At 47.2% G+C, this 12,551-nt stretch overlaps 1 protein-coding gene across 1 annotated transcript in view; it reads right to left on the bottom strand.

Moving 5' to 3' along the window:
• DNAI7 (dynein axonemal intermediate chain 7) overlaps positions 1–12,551 on the bottom strand; it is a gene marked incomplete in the record, with an annotated part of 1,381,690 nt that overhangs the window by 67,839 nt on the left and 1,301,300 nt on the right. Inside the window, 1 exon segment of the mRNA XM_069628488.1 lies at positions 3,008–3,121. Within this exon segment, the coding sequence (XP_069484589.1) occupies positions 3,008–3,121 (114 nt within the window).

Genomic DNA, 12,551 nt, shown 5'->3' with positions numbered 1-12,551 from the left:
GTTGCTGTAGGACGGGGGCCCCGGCTCAGTCCCACTTTTTGGAGACTACCGGGGCCCGCCCCCCGGCAGGCCCCGGCCCACTTTAAGCACTGGGTCGATGCCAGTCCGCAACCAGTATATGGATTTTGCTTTCAAGCAACCTTGGACAGGATATTTTTACATGATATTAACGTCCTAACTGGAGAGCTGGAATCCTGCATCTACATCAGCTGCTGCTCAGCAGCACCCCTCAACTTTGAGGCTGGTTGATGTTCAGTTTCAAAAGAGGGGCGCCCGTCAGGGAAAAATGCAAATGTATGCTTGAAGAATGTTGATGGGAAAAGTAAGCAAGTGAATGTAATGCAATTGAAAAGAATATGATGATTTTGACAAAGGCTAGGGTTCGATTTTAGTACTAGGCCCAATATATCTGAAAAAAGAATCCAATTTGAAAGTGTCTCTGCAGGCAGAATGGAGAAAGTTAGCTTGGTGACTAAACAATGTATTTACTTGTACGTTTGTAATCTGCTGAGCTAGAAAAAAATCATCTAGAGACATGCTTGTACTGCCAAAAATATATTGGAGCGCATTGATGAATTTACCTCAAGCTAAAGCTGTTAGACAAAATATAGGCTTATTTGTATTTGAGGTGGACATCTGTGTGGGTTAGTTGACCATTTATTGGTTTGAGGCCTATTTGTAAAGATTAGTAACATTTGAGGTGGAGTAACAGTCTGGAATTGCATGTGGACCGTATGTTGTTGTTGACTGTGTTCATCCTGCAGTGCTGCCATTAAAGATTTGATAAACCAACTTCAGGCGAGATAGTCGTACTGGACCAGGAGGCCATTGCACAGAGTGTTTCAATGTTGGAATGTTGGAATGGGGGTTCGGCAGGGGAGTGTGCCCACCCCTATACTGTTCACACTCTACATCAATGGGCTTCTGAAGGCTCTATTGGAGACGTGCGGACTACTTGAGCCTGGGCAGTAGGGCGTTTCCGGTTCTGGCCTATGCTGAAGATATGGTGTTTATGGCCAGAACCCTAAGGGCTCTGCAGGCTTTAGTGGATACCTACGTAACCTTTATGAAGGGGCTGGGGTTAAAAATGAATATCACCAAGTGTGCAGTAATGGGCTGTGCAGGAAGGAAAGGACAAGCAAAGATGAGTCCCATGGCGTGCAATGGGGAAATCATCCCGAGAGTCACAGACTGACTATTTAGGGGTCAGATTCTCAGAGACCGTCACAGGCACTGCTCATCTGAAAAAACATTCTGGGGAAAATGAGCCAGCAAATAGCAGGTATTTCCTGTTTCTTAACCAGGTGCAAGGGACAGCCCCTGAAACATGTCCTGAAGGTCTATTCCACCCAGACCAAGGCGGCTACTCTGTATGGAGCCCCATTGCAGGGTTATACAAAGGCCCTGGAACTCCAAGGGAAAGAAAATATGTTTTTTAAACCGCTTTTGGGCATCCCTGGCTCATCCCCCTGTGCATCCGTTCACGGGGAATTGGGGTTGGAGTATTGGGAAGATGAATGGGCAGCTGCCCCATGTAATTTTTGGTTACGCCTATGGGCTAATAAGCATGCTAATATATGTCATTGTATCATTAGATCTACGGTGTGCAGGGAAAACCGGCATAAAATCCCATGGATAATGTATGTAAAGGATCCCACGTACTCCAGCAACATTGAGGTTGAGTTCCCCCCCAATGCACTGCTGTCTCCCATGCAATTAAGAGCACACAAGCAGGCTTTGAATCAGGGGATACATGTAAAACGGGCTAACATGGAACGATCATCCCACTCTGAAAATCAACATCTGTTGATAAGCTGGGTTGATGTGATCCAGCCGTATCTCATGTGGGCCCCACAAATGAAGGAAAGATGGCTCCTAGCGAGGGCCATGTTTAACTGCCTACAGCTAAGGGGCAATACAGAAAAGTGGCCAGGCTTCCCCAATGATCCAAGCTGCCCAATGTGTGGGGTGGCTAGGGAAGACCCAAAGCACGTTTACTGTTTGGCCCTGCGTTTGGAGAGATCAGAAGGAGTACTATTTTGCAGGTAGTAAAGATTAATAATATTCACCTCTATAAACCGGCATTATTGTTACTCCTGTGGGAGAAACAAACACAACTGTTTTGGCCCATCTGTCTTATTTGAAAAGAGCAATGTATTTGAGGAAGGGGATTTTAAGGGGTTAGAACGATTTTAACTATTTAGAGCTACAGGGTTTTAAAATATCCTTTTTAAATTTTATGCACTTACTGTCGAAAGTGTTCAATTATGATTCTTTATTTGTATATGATGATTGTGTTTGATGGATGATCGTATCCGAAGAAACTTTTGAAAGAAAGAGTCCCCCCATATACTTTCTGCTACCTTGTCTTTAGACAAACCTTCCATATTGGTAAGAATCTAAAATTAAGTATTTTTAAGTAATTAAGTAATTAAGTATACCCTTTTGGGGTGGGACCAAGCCTGATTTGCATATGGTCTTTCCCATTCTGTAATGGCTTGGGCAGGTGAAGAACGATGATTTGGAGGGTTGCCCAGAGTAATACCAGAGATTAGGATTAATTCTAAACCTTCCAGCCATCACCTCTTGTGTTTTACTATGTATGTGCCACAATTCTTGTACAATACTATTGAGTCCCTACGATAAGGGGCACACAGGCTGAAAAGGCGTGTCATCATTGGGGGACAACACTGTGAACTCTTGATACTTTGGTATGTGTCCCAAATTTGACTTACAAGGATAGAATAGACTTGTAATGTGTGCATACGAGTCCATATCACCAAGATGCAAACACTGTGGATACATTTGGCACAATTAGTACTGAGTGGTTAATTAAAAAAAGGTCTTTCATTGCGAGATAGCTCCTGAAAAGGAGGATTTTCAGATCTTTCCTAACAATTAGTGTTTGCCATGACATCCTTGAATGCCAGATCATACAAACCTAATGCATGTGCAAATGAGCATGGGCTTTACATTATATCCTGTAATTCATAAATCTCTACCATACCTTAACAATGATGTGTTGGTAGTTACTCTTCAGATTCCATTGACTCCAACTGAAAGCAAATGCTGGTGAAAGAATAGCCATCTGTTCATATGCTGCTTTCTCTGCAAGCTCATCCTGCAAAATAAAAGGTGCATGTACATCACTTCAGTAGCCTCTTTAAATGAGGATGCTACAAGTACTGTTACCCTTCAATTAAAAGAACATGACACCTGATAAGATTAGATATTTGGGCGTGATCGTGTCGAGAGATAAAGCCTCCCTATTGTCGAACAACCATGATTCCCTATTGGACACAATTGCCACCAAACTCTGTTTTTGGGCCAAACTCCCCATATCGCTCATCGACCGGGTTGCTGTATTAAAAATGGTTATTCTCCCCAAACTATTATATGTATTCACTAATGTTCCCATATGGCCCGGTAGGCAATTTTTTGCTAAACTTAGGTCTATGGTGGTGGAGTTTGTCTGGTGTGGGGGGACGGCCAGAATGAAGTGGGAAAAGATGATCGAACCTTATAACAAAGGAGGCATAGCAGCACCAGATTTTGAATTACATTACCTAGTGGCACAGGCCCAGTTTGTTAAACATTGGTATGACGAGCAAGACATCTCACCCCACATAGTCCTAGAGACGCATGCAGCACGTCCGACCAACTTACGGTCCGTTATCTTTAAAAACAAACACAAAGATGAATGTCCATTCAACCCAGTTAGTATAACAGTGCATGCATGGTCCAGTATCTTCCACAGGCTGGGGCTGGAGTCACCATACTACTCGGAGGCCCTGTTCTAGAACTTCCCAGGTATAGCACCCACGTATGACTCTGATGTGCAAAAGACATGGGATCCAGAGAGACAATTCAAAATCAAGGACATATTCCCAAATGGAAAATTTATAACATTGGAGGAATTCAAGACGGGCATGGGTAGAGATTGATTGATGGTTTTGCAATACTATAGAATGAAAATGGCATTTAAGGCTAGATGGCCCCTGTTCCCTGATGAGCCCCCACCACACCCGTGCCTGGCGACCCTGTCCACCCGATCGGGAACCAGTATATCGGGACTCTACACGTCCATACAGGCTAATACTCCTACTGTGAACTTTATAAAGGCCTCCTGGGAGTCAGATGTGGGTGCTGCCATTAGTGATAGGTCCTGGGAGAGGTACTGTGACCTGACCAAGAGGGTATCCATGAATGCGGGCCTCCGGCTGATCCAATTTAAGATTTTGAACAAGTTACACTACACACCCCAAAAAATTGCGAAATTCACAGGAAGCAGCCCTGGCAGATGTCAGAAATGCGGGGCTGATCAGGCTGACTCGTTCCACATGTATTGGAGCTGCCCACACATATATGCATTCTGGGGGGAGGTGGCCAAAATTCTGGAAGATGTTACGCAGATACCGGCAGACTTCACACCATTAAAAACCTGTTTGGAGATATAGGTAAGAGATCCGAGGTGATCAGAAGGCTCTTTAACATCGCATGCGCGGTGGCCAAAAAGTGCATTCTGCAGAAATGGAAGAGTGTACAGGCACCGCACGTAAATCATTTCCTCAAGGAATTAATGTATGTAAATGAGTGTGAAGAGTACTATGTAATGACTTTGCCAAGCCCAAATATACTCTGAGCGGGGCCATCTGGGCCCCGCTCAGAGTATATTTATGTGAGATGGACTCAAACAGCAGTAGCCCTGCAGGGCCAAATAACACGCCTACTCTGTAAATATTACACGCTATGCTGAGAGATTGTATTGAATTTTTATGGTATATACATGCTTGAATTGTCGTGCTGCCGCACTGTAGTTGTGTACCACAACTGTTAAAGTAAAAAAACAAAAAAAGAACATGACACCAATAGCCTCTTTAAAATATGTTTCCTTTAACGTTTACAGCAACAGCATAACAGAACCATGTTTTCAATTCGACAGATTTCAATTACCCTAAACGAACTTTTTTGAGCCCACTGCATTTTTTTATTTTTCATTTTTGAGTATTACTGGGCATAAACCTTCCTTCACCAAATAGAGCCCAGTAAAGGACCGGGCGTAACTTACAGATCATCTCAAACCCCTCCAATCCAGTTTCCAAAAGCACTGGGATGTTCGGGACCGCAGTGGGCAACCCAAGGATATTCTTCAGCAATGTCTCAGCCACTGCAAGGGACTTGGTCTCTATGTGCCCCCAGAGTTCCACCCCAAACAATGCTGCCTGGCGTGCTTGTGCTCTGTAGGCCTCCAGCGAGACCCGCACTACCCCGTTCCCATGTTTGTTGGTGAATCTAGTGAGGGCCCTGCTATATCTGGCCAAGGTGAGGTTGACCTTCTTAATCTGCATTTTCCAAATGCATGATGGCCTAACTCTCAGACCTGTATACTCATAGGACTGAACCTGCTCAATTGCACCCCCTTCTACAAAGCGAGAGAAGGGTTTGTGCTTCTTCTTGGAATTGGCATTGAAGATCATAGCCTTGGTTTTTGTGACATTCAAGGCAAGCCCATTCTTCTTTGCAAAAGACACAAAAATCTCCAGTTGTTTGTATACACCAGCCAGCGTGAGAGGGAGGAGCACAGCATCATCGGCAATGTGGGAAACTTGTCGCCTGCTAGCAAAGGGGCGTCAGTCTGGGCGGCCAACAACCTCTTCAAAACTTAATGAAAATTCAGAACAGCCTCAGCGACAACACACATCACTGGTGGACTGCTTTCTGTATAGCAATACTACAGGAAGAGCTTCCCTCTTGGCTCCAGCGGACCACCGCTGAGTTCTCTGTGTAAAGACTCTGAATTGCTGAAAGCAGAGCCACAGGGATCCCAAGCTCCTCCAGGACCTTCCACAAACATGCCAGTGGGACATATCAAAAGCCGTGGGTAGGTCCACAAACACAGCATAGATGCTGACCTTTCTCAGAACAGAATACTTTTCACAGATCAAGCGCAGCCGAAAGACTTTGGTCTATCGTGCGCAGGCCCTCACAAAATCCCGCCGGATGATGATCAATTACAGCGGAGCTCCATACCCACTCATCCAAGTGGAATAAAGGTGCCCTGGCAAACGTCTTCCCCCAGTATTGTCATGATGCCTACCCTCGGAGCACCAGGCCAGGCCCAGCACCCCCGGAAGCAGGCATCATGCCCTTGGGTAAAAGCCCAGCGGCCCCTTATAGGGGCTCTTTGGACTCAGTCCTGGCGCCTTTGGCACCAGGCTCATGTTGGACATCGGTCCTGGCGCCATAGGCGCCAGGCTCATAAAGGGAGGTGTTTTGTGCACTTACCTGATGCAGACCATGCTGCACGCTACAGGCCTCCCTGAGACCTGAAAGGGACTATTTTTTCATAGGGACTATTTTTTCACTCGGGCGTGGCCAGGGAAGGATACATACCTAGTTGGGGAAGGATGCATACCTGGGACTTCTTTGGAGGCTATTTAAGCCACACCCAGACAGCAGCTCATGCTTCGCGTTGTTCTGCTTCCTGCAGCTTAACGCTCACCGTGTCTGCTCCTGCTCCTGGACTCCAGCCACGCCCGCCTCGAACCTGGAAGACCTGCAAGGAAGGAAGAGAAGAGAAAGGTGAAAACCAAGGACTATTTCAAACTTCTTACCTGCATCCGGAATCTTCTCGCCAGCATCCCTGAAGAAAGACTTCCATTTAAAAGCATTGCGTTGCTCGCTGCAGCGCCACGCTTCACTCACCTGTCCTCGAGACATCTCCCGGCTCCATCGTGGCTGTCAGCATCGGACGCCACATCTCTGCACCTAGTGGAGAGAGGAAGAAACAAAAGGTGAGCAGAAGGAACACAGAAGGAAAGCCTGATTAACAGCCATAATACTTACCGGCTTTTCTTCCACATTTCGGGTCGGCGCCGCCCCGTTGGCAGGTACCGTACCCCGGCCCCTATGGGGAAAGGACAAGAGACATTTCTGGGGAATGATGAGGACATTTAGAGGGATCGCCCTCATCACTACTCACCTCGGCAGTTTAACCCCTCGACGCATCGCCTTCATTCTGCACCTGAAATAAAGGACAGATCACAGGTTAGAAAGACAACATAAAGGGGGCCTCACTTGAACTTTGAACTTTCATACTTACGGCGCATCGCTCAGGAAAGTCAAGTGGATTTTGCCAGCGCCATTCTGAAAACCAGTGAAGTAACTGGACGAACGCGCGCCCCTGCACCAGAAGCAGGATGGATAGTTCATCCTTCCAAACCATAAGGTGAGCTTAAACTGGGGTTTGGAGGAAGTTAGAGAGGAACAAAGGGGGAAAGGGGGGAGCTAGCACACTATTCTGCAGACTGTTAATCCCCTTTCTCATCTGCAGAAGGATATTCCTACGGGCCAGGCAAGCACGATTTGGAGGTCCTGTCCAATCGGTGTTCCGGGTCCTGCGCATCACGCTAGAAGAAGCCACAGCAATCCAGACTAGACCAGCGCCCCTGTGGGAACCAGGTGAGCGTTACAGAATGCGAAGCCTTCCTACAAATTCCCACCCAGGCGCTATGGAAACTTCCGAAACTGACCAGTTGGCCCAATTACTGGGGGAATTAGGGCCGAAGTACACGCCGCTCGTCAAGAGACTAGTGCCCTCAGGAGGGAAGTGATTGTAATAAAGGATAGAGCTGATGACCTGGCTAGACAGCTTTTGCAAGGTCAAGCTGGACAAACTCCTTTACCCGGTTCCGGGGGGAACCCCGCTCCTGTGGTTTCCAGTAACCCGGTGCAGATTAATCTACCTGGAAACATGCCGCTGGCCCCACCTGAACGCTTTGCTGGGGACCCCAAACGATTCGCCGTATTCATGAATCAGTGTCGTTTGCACTTCCTATGCAGACCTGGGGCCTTCCCTAATGATCAGACCAAGGTAGCCTTTGTGTTGTCATATCTCAGCGGCTGTGCTGCCGATTGGTCAGTCCCACTGGTAACTCAAGATGACCCGATTCTTCATGATTTTCAAGGATTTCAAACAAGCATGGAAAGGTTATTTGCTCGACACTCCCAGGGACAGGCTCTGAATGGCGAACTTCTATCTCTGCGACAGGGCAATCAAGACCTTCTATCCTACATTGCAACCTTCAATAGACTAATTGTGGAAACTGGTTGGCCAGAGTATAAAAGAATCACGTTATTCTATCGAGGTCTACGCGGAGAACTTAAAGATGTCCTGGCACAAGTTGTAAATCCGCCCCAAGAATGCACTGAATATATAGACTTAGTGGTCCAATTGGATCACAGGCTGCAAAACAGAAAAGCAGATCGGTCCAAGTTTGAAACCCGGGTGTTGGCCAAGACCCACGCTAACCCCAAGGGGGCTGATGGCTCGGAGCCTATGCAAATCGGAGGGGTTAAAGAACCCCTAACTCAAAAAGAACGGGAAAGAAGACGACAGATGCAATTATGCCTTTATTGTGGGTCCTCTGGACACTTTCTACGAGATTGCCCGGTTAAGCCGCCCAAGAAGGTGGTAGGAGCCGCTGATAAAATCCATGGAAACTCTGTATCGGGAAACGACCACTCCCGGCAAGCGTAGGGGTCCGCTTGCCGAGCTTGAAAACTAACTCTCAGACCTCACATTTCATTGTGCCAATGGTCCTCGTAGATCCGGAACAGCCTAAACGGTTGCATGCTATAAAGGCATACATCGATATCGGGGCTATAGGAAACTATGTGGATCGAGAATTGGTCTCTAGGATAAACCTCCCTCTGCGTCCTAAAACCAACAAAGATGTCATCACCACAGTAGATGGAACCGAAATTGCCTCTGGACCGGTATCACATTCCACAGCTGAGGTGACACTTGTAGGTCCGGATGGCCATCGGGAGGCAGTTGTGTTTGATGTAATCAAGGCTCCACAGTTTCAGCTTATTCTCAGAATCCCTTGGTTAGAGACACAAAATCCTCGAATTGATTGGCGAGCGAAGAGAATAACCTTCCCGGATTGTGCACAAACTTGTTACCCAGAAAATCCAAAGATTAATCTAGCATCAGTAACCTCTGTCCCCGTGCAACTACCTCCAGAGTACCAAGACTTTCATGACGTCTTCCAAAAGGAACAGGCCAACACGTTACCTCCACACAGATCGTACGATTGCCAAATCGATCTGGTGCCCGGTGCACAACCCCCTTGTAGCAGGATTTACGCCCTTACTGAACCAGAGAATCTGCATTTGAGACAATATTTAGATCAATACCTCGCCAATGGTTTCATTCGCCCGTCAAAGTCCACGGCATCCTCAGCTTTGTTCTTCGTGCCTAAAAAAGAAGGCGACCTTAGAACTTGTATCGATTACCGTGCATTGAACCAGATAACTGTTAAAAATCGTTACCCTCTGCCTCTGATCCCTGAACTCCTTGACCAGGTGAAGTACGCTTGCGTATACACCAAGTTAGATCTCCGGGGGGCTTATCATCTGGTACGAGTAAAAGAAGGCGACGAATGGAAAACGGCCTTCCGTACAAAATATGGACTATTCAAATACCAGGTGATGCCTTTCGGGTTGTGCAACGCGCCTGCAGCCTTCCAATTCTTCATGAACGATGTCCTTCGGGAACTCATCGATGTCTGTGTTGTCGTGTATATTGATGACATTCTTGTGTACTCCTCTTTGGAATCTGATCACAGAAAGCATGTCAGGCCCGTCCTAGAGAAACTGCGCCAGCACAAACTGTTTGCCAAGCTGGAAAAATGTGTTTTCCATACCACCGAGGTTGAGTTTCTCGGATTCATCCTGACACCTAAAGGGATCCGAATGGATTCACGGAAAGTGGATGCCATCCTCAAATGGCCATCACCTAGTTCGGTGAAAGGTGTCCAAAGCATGCTTGGTTTTGCCAACTTTTATCGCAGGTTTATCCCGGAGTTTTCACGTGTGGTGCAACCCATCACTGCACTCTTGCGAAAAAATAAACGTTTTGAATGGACAGAGGAAGCCGAACAGGCCTTTCAGGAGTTGAAAGCTAAGTTCACGTCCGCACCTATTTTGAAGCACCAGCGTCCCGATCTCCCATATATAGTCGAAACCGACGCGTCCAGCTTAGCCATGGGAGCTGTCCTGACTCAGAGAGACCCTGAAACCAACCAACTGCACCCCGTAGCATTTTGGTCCAGAAAGTTCTCGCCGCCGGAGATAAATTATGCGATCACCGATAAGGAACTATTAGGCATTAAGTCCGCCTTTAAGGCTTGGCGGCATTATCTCCTCGGCGCCAGGCATACCATCACCGTGATCACTGATCACCGAAATTTACAATATTTAAAAACTGCCAAGGCTCAATCGTCTCGACAGCTCCGATGGGCTTTGTTCTTTGCTGAGTTCGATTTTGTAATCACCTACCGCCCCGGCTATAAGAATGGTAAGGCGGATGCTCTATCCCGAATTGGAATGGAAGAAATAGACAAACTCAGAACCTGTGCCGATAATTCCCGAACAAAGAATTTTGGGGATAACCACTTTACAAACCCTTGAAGACATTCAAGCACGAGTGAAACAATTCCTGGACTCTTCAGCCTTGCAGGATTGGATCAAAAGGGGGTCTAACTTTTCAGTCAAGGATGGCTTACCTTACTTCCAAGGACGCTTATTTTTGCCAGAAAAGGAATTGCAAGAACTGGTTATTTCCCGTCATCATGATACCCTGATGGAAGGACATCCTGGCATTGCCAAAACAGAGGAAAAGGTTAAACGACAATTCTGGTGGCCTTCCTGGCGAAAGGATATTAAATCTTTCGTGATGTCCTGTGGAGTTTGTGCCCAAAGCAAAGGTCAAAAGACAAGACCCGCCGGTCTTCTTCAGCCCTTAGACATTCCACCAGCACCTTGGCACACCCTGTCACTGATTTTATCACGGACCTGCCCTCTTGTAATGGTTACAATACTATTCTGGTTGTGGTGGATTTATTTTCCAAAATGGCCCACTTTATTCCGTTGAAAGGATTACCTTCAGCCTTTGTTCTTGCCAAGGAATTCCTCGAAAATATCCGTTTGCATGGATTCCCATCCATACTAGTCTCCGATCGGGGAAGCCAGTTTATTTCTCATTTTTGGAAAAAGTGTTGTCAACTGGCACAAATCGACGTAAGACTCTCGACCAGCCACCACCCACAGACCGATGGTCAGACGGAGAGAACGAACCAGACCCTTGAACAATATCTACGATGTATGTTGCACCAATTGGAGGGTAATTGGAAGGACATTTTATGGGTGGCTGAATATGCATACAATAACTCGATACACTCTGGAACTGGTCAGAGCCCCTTTTATACCCTATATGGACATCACCCTCGTACTTCAGACTTGGACTCGCCTCTGAGCCTTGAAATGCCCGCAGTGGACCATTTGCATTCTACGATTACTCAAGCCTTCAAGGATGCAACTGCACATTTGCAACATGCGAAAGGGAAATACAAAAAGAATGCGGATCTGCATCGAAGAGAGGCGCCTCCATACCAAATAGGGGATCAAGTATGGTTGGCTACCAAACACCTATCACTCAAGGGGCCTCGAACTTTTAATCCAAGGTATTTAGGCCCTTACTCGATCAAAGCTATAATCAACCCAGTGGCAGTCAATCTCGATCTACCAGCTAACATGCGGATTCACCCCGTTTTTCATGTCACTTTTGAAACCAGTGCACCCAGGAACCAGATTAACAAAGCCACCAGAACCGATTCAGATAGATGGGGAGCCTGAATTCGAGGTGAAGAACATTTTGGATTCTAAGATCTCAAAATCAAAACTTTTCTATCTAATTGATTGGAAAGGGTACGGGCCTCAGGAAAGGTCTTGGGAACCCAGTGATCACGTACATGCACCTCGGCTGGTAAAAAGGTTCCATCGGAATTTCCCAAACAAACCGAAACCTCCAAAAGGAACGACCTTGGCAGGGGCCTTGGGGGGGGAGTGCTGTCATGATGCCTACCCCCGGAGCACCAGGCCAGGCCCAGCACCCCCGGAAGCAGGCATCATGCCCTCGGGTAAAAGCCCAGCGGCCCCTTATAGGGGCTCTTTGGACTCAGTCCTGGCGCCTTTGGCACCAGGCTCATGTTGGACATCAGTCCTGGCGCCATAGGCGCCAGGCTCATAAAGGGTGGTGTTTTGTGCACTTACCTGATGCAGACCATGCTGCACGCTTCAGGCCTCCCTGAGACCTGAAAGGGACTATTTTTTCATAGGGACTATTTTTTCACTCAGGCGTGGCCAGGGAAGGATACATACCTAGTTGGGGAAGGATACATACCTGGGACTTCTTTGGAGGCTATTTAAGCCACGCCCAGACAGCAGCTCATGCTTCGCGTTTTTCTGCTTCCTGCAGCTTAACGCTCACCGTGTCTGCTCCTGCTCCTGGACTCCAGCCACGCCCGCCTCGAACCTGGAAGACCTGCAAGGAAGGAAGAGAAGAGAAAGGTGAAAACCAAGGACTATTTCAAACTTCTTACCTGCATCCGGAATCTTCTCGCCAGCATCCCTGAAGAAAGACTTCCATTTAAAAGCATTGCGTTGCTCGCTGCAGCGCCACGCTTCAATCACCTGTCCTCGAGACA

This window comes from Ambystoma mexicanum, chromosome 12 (assembly GCF_040938575.1).
Source record: "Ambystoma mexicanum isolate Mex_15411 chromosome 12, UKY_AmexF1_1, whole genome shotgun sequence".
Taxonomy (NCBI): domain Eukaryota; kingdom Metazoa; phylum Chordata; class Amphibia; order Caudata; family Ambystomatidae; genus Ambystoma; species Ambystoma mexicanum.
Note: the sequence above shows the minus strand (reverse complement) of the source record. Positions and strands in the feature narration are given on the sequence as shown.